At 35.5% G+C, this 12,490-nt stretch overlaps 2 protein-coding genes across 2 annotated transcripts; both read right to left on the bottom strand.

Annotated features, from left to right (window-relative positions):
- Nucleotides 1-856: 856 nt before the first annotated feature.
- On the bottom strand, nt 857-3,629 carry LOC103868895 (glycerol-3-phosphate acyltransferase, chloroplastic). Its single transcript, XM_009146950.3, has 13 exons — nt 3,278-3,629; nt 3,099-3,196; nt 2,939-3,025; nt 2,766-2,863; nt 2,639-2,696; nt 2,431-2,532; nt 2,290-2,351; nt 2,102-2,212; nt 1,933-2,011; nt 1,727-1,846; nt 1,538-1,651; nt 1,283-1,434; nt 857-1,205 (listed from the first exon to the last, which is right to left on the bottom strand). Exons 1-12 carry the CDS (start codon nt 3,534-3,536, stop codon nt 1,300-1,302), a joined length of 1,323 nt encoding a protein of 440 aa, XP_009145198.1. The 5' UTR covers nt 3,537-3,629; the 3' UTR covers nt 857-1,205; nt 1,283-1,299.
- Nucleotides 3,630-4,558: 929 nt separating this feature from the next.
- LOC103868894 (dolichyl-diphosphooligosaccharide--protein glycosyltransferase subunit DAD1) lies at nt 4,559-6,070 on the bottom strand. The gene is made up of 5 exons (XM_009146949.2): nt 5,906-6,070; nt 5,793-5,840; nt 5,297-5,384; nt 5,174-5,217; nt 4,559-4,798 (listed from the first exon to the last, which is right to left on the bottom strand). Exons 1-5 carry the CDS (start codon nt 5,987-5,989, stop codon nt 4,715-4,717), a joined length of 348 nt encoding a protein of 115 aa, XP_009145197.1. The 5' UTR covers nt 5,990-6,070; the 3' UTR covers nt 4,559-4,714.
- Nucleotides 6,071-12,490: the final 6,420 nt, after the last annotated feature.

Genomic DNA, 12,490 nt, shown 5'->3' with positions numbered 1-12,490 from the left:
AGATTTGATAGTTGTTATTGTTCATTGATCACACACAATTCTTTTAAATCCTCATATCATTTTCACACTACAAAAGATAGCCGAATATCACATCATCTTGAGAGAAAATCGGAATGATTATAATGATGAGGAGTTTGTCAAGTAAGCTTTGTTTTTGAAGATATATTAAATAATTTGACCACTAATTAACTGTGAAGAAAGTGTTAATTGTTGACTAAAACAGGCAGATGATAAAATTTTGAGTGGTGTTGCTGCTGCTTTTCCTTTTTCTAATCTGTAAATTACTCAGATGAACAGAATCCAATCTTGAATAGTCGTATTAATATCGCCAGCCACTGCCATAATGTAAACTAATGGTAAAGAAAAAGATAATAATAAATTTTAATACCTCACTGATTTTTTTGCTTTTTTAAGCTTGAATATTTGTTTCTGAAAATCAGAAAGTGAGAGAGGATAGTGGAAAGAAGAAAACAGAAAACGGACACGTGATACAGAGACAGAAGCTTGAAGGTTATATTGTGACATAAGATCCAAACCAGACCAGACAGTCCCACTCTGTCAACTTGGCAATTCACTGATAGTACAACACACTCCCTCTACGCGGTCTATGAAGTTATTATTAAGAACACAACAAAATAGTGAATGGCAAATATGAATAATAATCAAATTGCAAGAAGTCAATATATTTTTTTAAATTTGGTTTTGGTCAAGATGGTGGAATAATTGAACAGATAAGGTTCCTTTTGAATAACTGAGTTAGAAAAACTGCAAGAAGCATATTTGGCAGTTTACTAATCGATCACTACAAAAGCCCAGATATCTTCTTCTTTTTTTTTTGTTTAAAAGCCCAGATATCTATACAGAAATTCTAAGTTGGAATAAAATCAGAACGCATGAGTAGGAAGGAAGCAAAAAAAAAAAAGAATTATTCATCAGGCTCAATATAGTCGAGAGCAGAAAAAAAAAAGAGAATATTACATATGAAGAAAGTATATGTGATGATCTAAAATGAGCCTACGAAGAGTGCATGTCGTCTCTCACTTCATATGTACACAAACCCAACTTTTGTTCCCACGTTAGAAACCAAGATGGTAACTGTTTCTTTGTTTCATCAGGGAGAGAGGCTTCGCAATATATTTTCTGAAGATAGTGAAGTAACTTCCCTTACGACAACGTGTGATTATATCTGCATTTGTTTGTGTATCCTGCAGATACAGGAACAACCTTGTATGGGGAACTTTCTTATATGATGGACATACGAAAGGTGTTTAGAAAGTGTTACCCTAACAACTTGAGAGATTAATTCCAGGGTTGTGACAAAGATACTGTTGAAGTTGATGCTTCTATTCCTCTTCTGTGATTGATTGCAGAGTTCAAAGTCTTGTATTGTTCATCCACCGACTTGTACAGAGCTTGGCTGTATGCTTCTTTCGCCTGCCATATACCACGCAAATATAACCATGAATGATGAGATGCACAATGGACTTGGAGAAACTGGATTAATACATTTGATGATTTTAAAGTAAATAGACAAAACCTCATTCGGGTTGCTGCAGTCTGCCGTTACATCTGAGAAGCTGATTTCAGGAGCAATTGATAGTCCGGTACCATGGTACCCAACTAATCTTTTCTCTCCAATTTCTTTCTCAACCTGTAGATTCACAATGAGTTAGGTGATGAGAGGGAAGTAAAGCAGAGAAGGAGAAAAAGAGTAGCAATACTTTACTTTGGGTGGAGGAGGCATTATGTCATAGCAAAGCAAAGACATTGGATAGATATGTCCAGGAGCACCAGAATGTTCAACCAGTCTTCTCATGTTGTCCACCGAAGAAGCATCAAAGGGTGCCTGAACATTTGTTTTTAATACATCAGTGTCTCTATGATATCCACCAGACGCAGATAAGATCTCTGCATTCCATTAGGTTAACTTACAGGAAACCATTCCCCAGTAGAAGGATCCGGGCGGTCCCTTCCACCGCTTGGTGCAATCCATATTAGTTGGGAGCCAGACCTACAGTGCAGAATAACATCAACCTAATTCCTTTTATTTTCTGAGTCTTTACAAAAGTAACAAAAAGATTTCTATTATACTTCCTCTAACCTTAGCAATGTAGCCATCTCCTTTAAGCTTCGTGTGTTTGCTTTTCGTTTCATATCAACAAGCTCAGGATCATCGTTCATGTGCTTTTTCGAGTAGACACATATGAGATTCCTGAAAGCAGAAGGAATCCCGGAAGTCTTACAAGGTTGCTTATATTAGAGTTCAAAAGAAAGGTTGTGATAGGGTACCTTCCCATACTAAACGGCTTACAAAGAGGATCAGTGATGACTCGATCACCAGCCACACATTTCTGGAGCCACACACAAAAAAGGGATATAAGTAGAGAGATAGTAACGTATAGCTCACTGAGAACAAGGCTCGAAGCTTACAATGTTCTCGCCTATGTATGGACAATGCGCTTCAAGTAACAAGGAAATGACAGCTGGATCAGCTTCACTTTGATGATTTGATATTAACACGACATTGTGTCCCTGATATCAACCAGTTAAACGTTACAGTCGATTGTTGATGGAAGCAAAAGGCGTTAAAAAGCTTCAAGTCTGTAAACTAGTGCACAAGAGAGAGAGGGAAGAGGACCTGCCGAAGCTTATCTTCCAGCTCGGAGAAAATAGAAACATTTCCAACGTAAGAGTTTCTGCACAACAAATACATTAGTAGAAGAAGATCCAGTAATCAAACGAATAAGAACAAATAAGCAGCGTACTTGAAATCAATAAGGGGACTGATGTACATATGGACAAAGTGGTAGTAGTCAAATGGTTCTCTCACAGCTTTATGATACGGATTAAAAGTATAAGGATCCTGAAAATATAAGAGCAAAGGAAAATCAAGTAAACATAGAATTTTCTCCAAGATGGATGGAAGAGAAGTAAGTACCTCGACACCAAGAAGCATGCGATCGAAAGCAACAGACATGTTTGATATAACAGTCTTATCTGCCCCTGGAGCTCCGCTACTTAAAACCTATTGACATGAAAAGTTAGCGAAAACAGAGAGCAGAGAGTAATGAGTGATAAAAAAAAGCAAATTCATTTACTGCATTTTTGTAGTTCCAATACAATTCTTCCATCCCTGCTGCAACATTGGGAGGCAACCTTCCAGCTTCTTTTTCCTTCTTTATACCACAAATAAGATCTGCAAATTGAAAATGCATTGGGAGCCATTATATATCAAGAATCAAGCACAATTCAAGAAACACGATTTCGATTGACTAACCTTGTTCAGTGCGCGCATCCAAGAAGGTACGGGAATGGTTGAGCTCCTCACTACTCTCGGTGAAAGAAGTGCTAGCCGCGACGACGGATTCCTTATCCTGAACGAGCTCAGACATCGCTCTCACACTCAGCTTCTTGGCGGTTAATCTGAAGGAAACGAAGCCGCGACGAGCCGGAGAAGCGAGAGGGTGAAACGGAACCCTCGGCGAGGAAGTTAAAGTTACGGTTGCGGCGGAGGAGTAAAGTGTGAGAGGAGTCATTAAAACGTGATTGGACGAAGCAGAGAGAGAGGGCGTGTGTGTGTGAAGGAGATCGCTTCCTCGCTTTTTTATTTATCCCACCAGCACTCCTCTTCCTTCCCCCTTTTCTTTTCCACGTTTTTATATTTTTACTTCTTTTTTTCTTTTTGTTTTCACCAAATTAAGAACTCCCTTACATTATCACTGTTTCTCCCACTCTATTATAGAAGTAGCGTCAATAATTTAATTTAATTTAATTTGTTTTTTTAGTGTGTGTATGTGAAAATATGAAGCATTTATTTTTCTTAAGACTTCACATCTTTAAACTATATATTTTATAATAATAGTTTTATATCAAAATTATTTAATTTAATTATTTTTAAAGTTTATGAATAAATATTACTATTTAATAGAAAATGCATCTAAAATTTATCTTCTTTAAACACTTTTTAAACATTTTTAAATGGAGGGAACACTTAACAATTCTAAACACTAAAATGTGGATATATATATATATAGAGTCAAGAAGACAAACCAATTATCAACAAAAAAAAAGTCAAGAAGACCAATTTGTTTTATTGACGTATAGAAGACCAAATTAAAACTTCATATTTGTTTTCCTCCTTAGTTGCGTCCGTACTTGTGTCTTGCCATTTCTTAGTTTGAATAAGTCATATTTGTGTGTGCACAACAATATCTATGTATAAATCCTATGACGTCAAAAACAAAAAATCACGTAAAGATTCTAAACTAATAAATCTACGAAATTGTCAAGAGCAAATTCAAACTTTGTAGTTTCTATTCTCTGTTCTTTTGTGCTACAGGAAGTGATTTATTTGACGAAGTCGTGTTTGTGTGTAGTAAACGTAACAACTGTACAGTTTTCTCTTCTACACCACGTTCGCTACTGATGTTTTTACACACGAGTAGATAAGCTTCAACTATTAGATTACAACCTTTTGGAGTTGCTCTGAACGGCACAGAGCTCATACCAACATGAACCATGCGACTGTTGACACGTATCTGATTATGAGTAGTTAGAATTTAGGCCGAGCGAAACCAAGCGTCTCATTAGTGCATAAAAAGTTCGATTCTTTGACAGAAATATAAAATATCTCAATACTACAGTAATGATTCCTTAAGTCACGTCTAAAAAGTCCATAATATGAAAGCAACCCAGTAAGATAGGAGACGGGGACCTATCCGAGGAAGTTGATGATCACCAAGTGCAGGACCAAGTTGCAGAGGACGAAATCAGCAAATGCTCGTTCCGGTGCCAAATCCTGTAAATATTCAAAGCAAGAGGATTGTAAAGTGCAATCATTTATGATGATAACACTGACAATATTGACTGTGCTTTTTGGCTATGGAGAAAAAAAAAGAGATCATTTATGTTCGGACCAATGGATTATTCGCCAAAACCAGCTAAAACCTAGAATATTCAGAATGCCTAACCAGCTTCTGCCTATCATCCCATAGCTAACAACTGTTCCCAAAGGTTACTTACATTTGACTTGCACTACACTAACGAGAACACCTTTCTCATTACAATTACAGTGTCACTAAGGTTTGAGTGGGGAAGGAAGTATAAATTAATAAAACTAAACATGGGGAAAGAGGAGAAATGAAATAGTCATATAAATGGCATAATTAACTACCTTGAATTCCTTGTTTTCTTTGTTCACTTGAATCCGGAGGCAAACTATAAACAAAAAAGTGAACAAGATGGGTACATTCACAAGGTATAAGTATCTTTATCTTGTATGAAATGCTAAACTTACCAGCAAGAACTGCTGTCCCGATACAAGAGAGAACTCCAGATAGGAATGAGTTAAATGGAAATGATCCCACCAAAGCCATATACGCCACCTGTCCATGTATAAAAAACAAAGAGAGTCTCTACAGATTAATACTCACTTGCTCAGTGCTTCATCTTTTGGGCATCATCAATAGAGAAGTCAAATCACTTATTTGTTGCTATCATCTTGAATCTTTTGAAATACACAGAACAAGTTTACCATATCATTCAAGTTAAAACCGAAACAAGAGACTGGTGCTTGTATAGAACAACCCCATTTGCATAAGCTACATTGCAATTCAAAGTTATAGGTTTCATAAGCACATTTCTTTTTAGATATATAAGTCAATACACCTATCCTACAGCATCTGATCACAGGTTCGAATCTAAGAAACACAAATTGATTGACATTTAAGACCTGAAAAATTACAACAGATCGACTCGAGAATCGTAGATCTAGAAGCCATCGATAAGCGTACCTGAATCAAAGCAGTGAAGACGGAGAAAACGACATACAAGTCGATGATCTGCAAAAAGAAAACAAGTTCCATAAAGGATGCGCAAAAAGGGAAGGGAAGGGCGATTGGCTAACCTTGAGATTAGTCGGAGTAGCGGAATAAGCGGAGTGAAGAGATCGGAACAGATCCTGAGCATCCTTACTTGTCGATTTCACCATTCTTCTCAATGATCAAATACAGATCTCCTTTTCTTCTTCTTCCGTCCTACTACTGCTTTCGTGTCTTCACGAGACTTGACACTCTTAACGAACCTCTCGCTAACGGCGTCGTTTTACAAACGGGCCGATTTAAATATTTTGGGCCTTATTAGTCAACACCCATCTGAACGAGTAGTCAATAGATCCTTTAAACCAAATAAAAAATAAATATTTTTTTCTAGCTTCAATTCCACCGCCTAGTTCTTCTTGCTTCTACAGTCTTCTCGGGCGGTTTTCAGATACAACTTTCTGTCCAAATAAGTTCAGTTGTTACTTTCTGTCGGAACAATGACTTCGTTTTTCACTTTTCCGGCTATTTCACCTCTCCCATCTGCTTTATTTCGTCTTCGTTCTCTCTCTCACTCTCTCTATAAACTACCTTTGTTCATTGAGTTTCATTAACTCTATGCAATAATTGATTATTTTGGACAATGGGAGGCTTGAAATTTACCATCCTTTGCAGTAAGAACATTTTCAATATATTATTCCATATTTTACTCCAAAATGGTGCAACTCCAAAATGAAATAAAGTTTTACTCCAATGTATTATTCCATTTTCTATTCTAAAAGTAATATATTTTATTAATAATTGTTAATAATATCTTATACTTATAATAATTTACTAATTAACCCCAACTATTTTATGTTTACAAAAATTTTTTAAAATATAATTTATTTAAATTAAACATTTATTAATAAAAGTACAAGAAATCATAAAATAAAAGACAATATATAAGTTGGTTTAATAATGACATTAGAATATTTTTCTCACAAATGATCAACTAATGCATTTCGTAATGAAAAATAAGTTTCTTTATCTTTGATATTCCTAAATCGAACAATTTTTTTTGAAATCAGACATTTTCATCTTCTACAATTTCGGTATCTAGAGGTGGAGCTTCTTTTTCAAGTTCAGTTGGTGCATCGAATTCACACTCATCCTCAATTATCATGTTATGTAAAATTATACATGTAGTCATGATGTCATGTAACACATTTTTTTTTCCAAAACCGAACATGTCCTTTCACAGTAACGAAACACAAATTTAGATCCTTTTATGTTATCTTTATTTTATGTTATTATTATTTTTAATTATAGTATATATTTTTATGTAAAATTATTAAATAATGGAATATCTTGGTAATTTATGTTATTATATCATTTTAAAATATTATTTAAGTAAGAAATAAAAACATTAAAGATTTAAAGGACCATTTCACAAATAAAAAAAGTTCAACACCAAAATGGAGTAATGGGTAAGATTACTCCATAAATGGAGTAACCCTAGCCATTACTCCATTTTGGAGTTGAAAATGGAGTGGGTTGGAAAAGATTTTACTCCAAAATGATGTTTGAAGTAGAAAATAGAGTAGGACTGGAGATGCCCTAAGTCTGTAATTAAATTTACAAAACTAGCTAGTCTTTGAATCCCTCAAATCACAAAGATGAGAAATTGATCAAATTTCCCTTTAGAAAGCTATTAAGGATGTACTAATGAGACGTTACGTCTGGAAGATGCATCCAGATGGTCCATCTGAGTGACTTATCCAGATGTTTTATCTGGATGTTGTTCGTTTCTTCATTTCGTCCATGCATCCAGATAAATCATCTGAGTGACTTATCCAGATGTTTTATCTGGGTGTTGTTCGTTTGTTTTTCATTTTTTAACTTGCATATGCATCCAGGTGGACTTGGTAATAAAATATATTTTTTTTTACGTTTTGGCGGAAAATATCATTTTTATGGTTTTGGCGAAAACATTTATGCGGTTTTAAGGAAAAATGTGTTATTGATGAAAAAGTGCATTTTTGTGGTTTTGGCGGGAAAATGCGTTTTTGCGAGTTTGGCAGAAAATACGTTTTTTGCGGTTTCGGCGAGAAAAGTGTGTTTTTCGGTTTTGGCGGAAAATGTGTTTTTGATGAAAAAGTGTGTTTTGCGGATTCGACGAGAAAATGTGTTTTTGCGGTTCAGGCGGGGAAATGAGATTTGCAGTTTTTGCGGGAAAATGCGTTTTTTGCGGTTTTGGCGGTTTTGGCAGAAACATGCGTTTTTGCGGTTTTAGCGGAAAAGTTTGTTTTTTTTTTTGGCGGAAAATGCATTTTTGGTTTTGACGGATAAATATATATGCAAAAAATAGTATTTTGGTTCGAAATTAATATTTTGATTTTAAAAGGTTATTTTTGTTATTTATCTTTTTGGACTGAATTAAATGCATATGCATCCAGATGCACCATCAAGACTCACTTTCATTTGGGTAAGAATTTGAAATGAGTTTTTAAAATTTCAACTGGGTGATCCATCTCTGAATGTAGCATTATAATTATAATATACAAAACGAATATCGATTTGCATCTTCACACAGATGGATCACCTGGGTGAACAAACGAACAACACCTTCATTATACTGTGAAATGAAGCTCTCTTTTTTTGTGCTTGTTGTGTTTACATGAAATTTTGTTATTTCATGGTTTATGATCATCTATACGAAGAATCCTCAATGGTATGCATTAAAATTGTATAAGAAATGAAATACGGCGAAAAAAATCGATGTTTTGAAACCCCAAACCCTGGTTCCTCAGAATTTCCTCGGTAATTACCGAGGGTATTCCGAGGAAACCTGGTTCCTCGGAATATTTTCATTTAACCGGGTAAACCAAGCCGCCAAATATTTCGCGAAAATTGAATTAATGATTTCCGAGGAAATTCCAACGGAAATATAAAATATTTCCGACGAAATTCCGACGGATAGTTTCCGTCGGACTCGTCATTTTATTAGGTCGAACCAGATCTTCTTCCCCATTTCTCTCTTCCTCTCCGCGCCGAACTCTCTCTCCCTCTCGCGATTTCCGGCGACTCCACCCTTCTCTCTCGCGATTTCCGGCGAATCTGCCCTAATCCTCCCCCATAATCATGTATGAACACTATCCCACTCTCTTAGGTTAGATTTGTATGGTTTTTAAGTAGATTTGATGATTTTGGAATGAGATTTATAGATTTTTGTTAGGTTGAATGGTAGGATTGTGTAAAATCGAGTTTGATTATGTATTTCACTTGATTTGGATTTTTTTTTTGGTTTTTATTAATTTTGTGGTTAAAAAAATCGAATTTGTAATTATATATATATATATATATCGAAAACGTTTTTTGTATATAAAATCTATTTTTTTCATTTTAAAATCATTTATATATTTATTAAACATTTTTAAAATCTATAAAACTTTTTTTGTGATTAAAAATCATATATATAATATCTATTAAACTGTTTTTGGGATTTATTAAAACTATTTTTTAAATTTTTAAAATATTTTTTATTTATTAAAACTTTTTTTGTAATTATTAAACTATTTATATTTTTGTGACTAAAAACGATTTTTTAATTATTTTTTATTTAAACTGTTTTTTTATTAAAATTATTAGAAGTAATTTTTAAAAATGTTTTTTTTTTAATTTACAGGTCTTATGATGATCAGACCCGGCCTCGACCGCGTCGTAGCCGGGGTGGTATGGGGAGCCAGTCTCGGGGTTCGTCCAGCCATGTTCAGGATTCCATTTCGACCCACAGCTCCTACCATACATCTCCCTCTCCATTACCCGCTCCTGCTGCTCCCGCACCCGCTCCTGCTCCCGCTCCTGCTCCTCCGGGTCCTCCGGGAGTGATGAGTGTTGCGGAGTTGGTTCGACAGCCCGATCGTGACCATCTTTCCTATTTCACTGAGTATCCACATGGACAGGGTCAAACATGGTAATTAAACTTTTATTATTTTCCTTAAAATTTGATTCATTATTAATAATTTGTTCTTTTTATTAGGTTCAACCGATCCGGGAACGGGATCAGCGCATGGATCAACCGTATGATGTACTCGGCCCTCGACAAGGGACATCTGACTTTCACTGACTTTCCTCCCGAGAAGCAGCATCTGTGGTTTCGTCAGTTTGCGGTAAGTATTCTAATTTTTTACTTATATTTTTTATTTATTAAAACTATTTTTTGTAATCATTAAACTATTTTCTATATTTATTAAACATTTTAAATATTATTAAAACTATTTTTGGTAATTATTAAACTATTTTTGGGATATATTAAAACTATTTTTTTAATATTGAAACTACTTTTTATTTATTAAAACTTTTTTTTGTAATTATTAAACTATTTATATTTTTGTGCTCTAAAACTATTTTTAAACTATTTCAGCAAGAATTCAACTGGAATTCCGATGATACGCTCTCTATCTATCACCACTTCGTCCATAAAGTTATGGACAACTATGAGAAGCAGATGTACGAGTGGACGAAGAAGTGGGAAGTAAACAAGGTAGTTTTTAATTTATTAAACAATTTTTTAATTTATTAAACTATTTTTTAATTTATTTAACTTTTTTTTTTAATTAAAAGGTCCCAAAGTCGATGAACGACACGGTCTGGAAGGAGTTGTGTGCGCATTGGGATAAGGAAGAGACGAAAGAAACTACTTCCACCAACTCCAACAACCGCAGGAGCGACCGTAAAGGGAAGGGCATCTACAAGCATAACTTGGGTGCTCAATCTATTGCCACTCTGGGGGATCGCATGGTAAGTTCAACCGCTTTTTCTTCAATTATTTAAGTTTCAAAATTTTATTTTTTGTGCATTTCTTCAAATTTCTAATGTTTGTTTAATTTATTTTTTTTTCAAGGCGGAAGAAAATGAGGGCCAGCCGGTTGATGATCTCGCCCTAATGAAAAGGGCGTATACCAACAAGAAGACCGGTCAGATTGATGATGGTCTTGTGAGGGATGTGGTCGACCTGGTCCAAACTCAGGTGTATGACGAAGCTTCTTAGCTTCAAACCAATGATGACGATTCGACGGCTTCGACCAACTTGTCCCGGGTTCGAATCAACGAAATCGTTGAATCGGTAAGTTCTTTTTTTTTAAAGTTCAATTCATTTATTTCTTGATTTTTATTTTATCATCTTTTTATATTATTTAAATTTGGTTAATTAATATTTCAGACGGTTCTAAAGAAGAAGGGACGTTTGGTCGGTTTGGGTCGTCGCTCCCGGTCGGCTGCTCCTTCTTCTGCACCACCGCCCTATGTTGATCCAGAAGTACTTACGGCTCAGCTGAAGGACAAGGATGACCGGATATCTGCGTTGGAAGCTCAGATGGCATCTCAACAGGCGGGCTATGAGACACAGAAGAGGCTAAACGAGCAAATGATGGAGATGATGAAGAGGATGTACCCGAACGAGGTATTCCCGAACATTCAAGACCCGTAGATTTTTTTTTTTTCAAAAACTCGGAATGTTTTATTTAACTTTGAATATTATCTAATATGTTTTCAGTTTTAAATTTAATTTTATATTTTCGAATTTAAATTTCAAAAATTTTAATTTTTTTTTTTAAATTTTTTTTAAAAAAATTAATTTTTTCCGAAATTCCGAGGGAAAGAAGTTCCTCAGAATTTTCCGAGCGACATAGCTTCCTCGGAATTTTCCGAGAGAAAGAAGTTCCTCGGAATTTTTCGAGGGAAAGAAGTTCCTCGGAATTTTCCGAGGGAAAGATGTTCCTCGGAATTTTCCGAGGGCCAGGTTCCTCGGAAATTCCCGATGAACATTCCGAGGAATGTTTCGTCGAAACTTCCGAGGATTGGACCATCGGAATTCCATCGAAATATTCCGAGGAAGGCGTCCCTCAGTATATTCCGAGGAATCTTCCGACGAACTTGGTGTCCTCGGAGTTTCCTCGGAATTTAGTTTCCTCGGAATTCCGTCGGAAATTTCCGAGGGATTTCCGAGGAAATATGAATTTCCGAGGAGATATTTCCGAGGACTTTTTTCGTCGGTATGTCCTCGGAATAGCGTTATTCCGACGACATACTGACGATTTTTTCCCTCAGTATGCCGATGTTTTCTTGTAGTGTAAGTGCAATTATGCTGAAGCTCCGATTGATATTGGTACTAAGGGAGAAGACATTATAACATTTCATGTCCTTAGTTAAGATGGTATTTCTTGTCTTGTTTAGGTTGTACTTCTTGGAGGAATGGTTTCGTTGGCTCAGCTACCTGCAAAGCAGCAATCTCCAACGGAATCGAGGTTTTAAGTTTCACCAGGTAAAAGAAAGAGAGTATCAAGTATCAACACTAGTGTGTTGCAGAGAGTTTCATTGAGGTCTCTCCCTACCTCTGATCTCCTCTTGGCTCCACCGGTTAACGTTGATGCTTTGGCATTTGCTGTGATTAACGCCGTTAAAGATGACTGACTTCTTTGGCATTTTCACTATTGAACAGATCAAAGAAGCAGTTACTAAAATGAGAGTCTTTAGATACTAAGTAGCTTCTTCTGTTCCTCTCTCCCTTTGTTAAAAATGTAATGTGTCATTTTGATGAACTAGGTGACGACAGGGTAAATGAATTACGAGATAATTCGTAAGTATATATATATATATATATATATATATATATTGTGTTTTGGATCTGCATT

Source organism: Brassica rapa, chromosome A05 (assembly GCF_000309985.2).
Source record: "Brassica rapa cultivar Chiifu-401-42 chromosome A05, CAAS_Brap_v3.01, whole genome shotgun sequence".
NCBI classification, from domain to species: Eukaryota; Viridiplantae; Streptophyta; class Magnoliopsida; order Brassicales; family Brassicaceae; genus Brassica; species Brassica rapa.
This window is presented reverse-complemented; position numbering and strand designations above follow the sequence as displayed.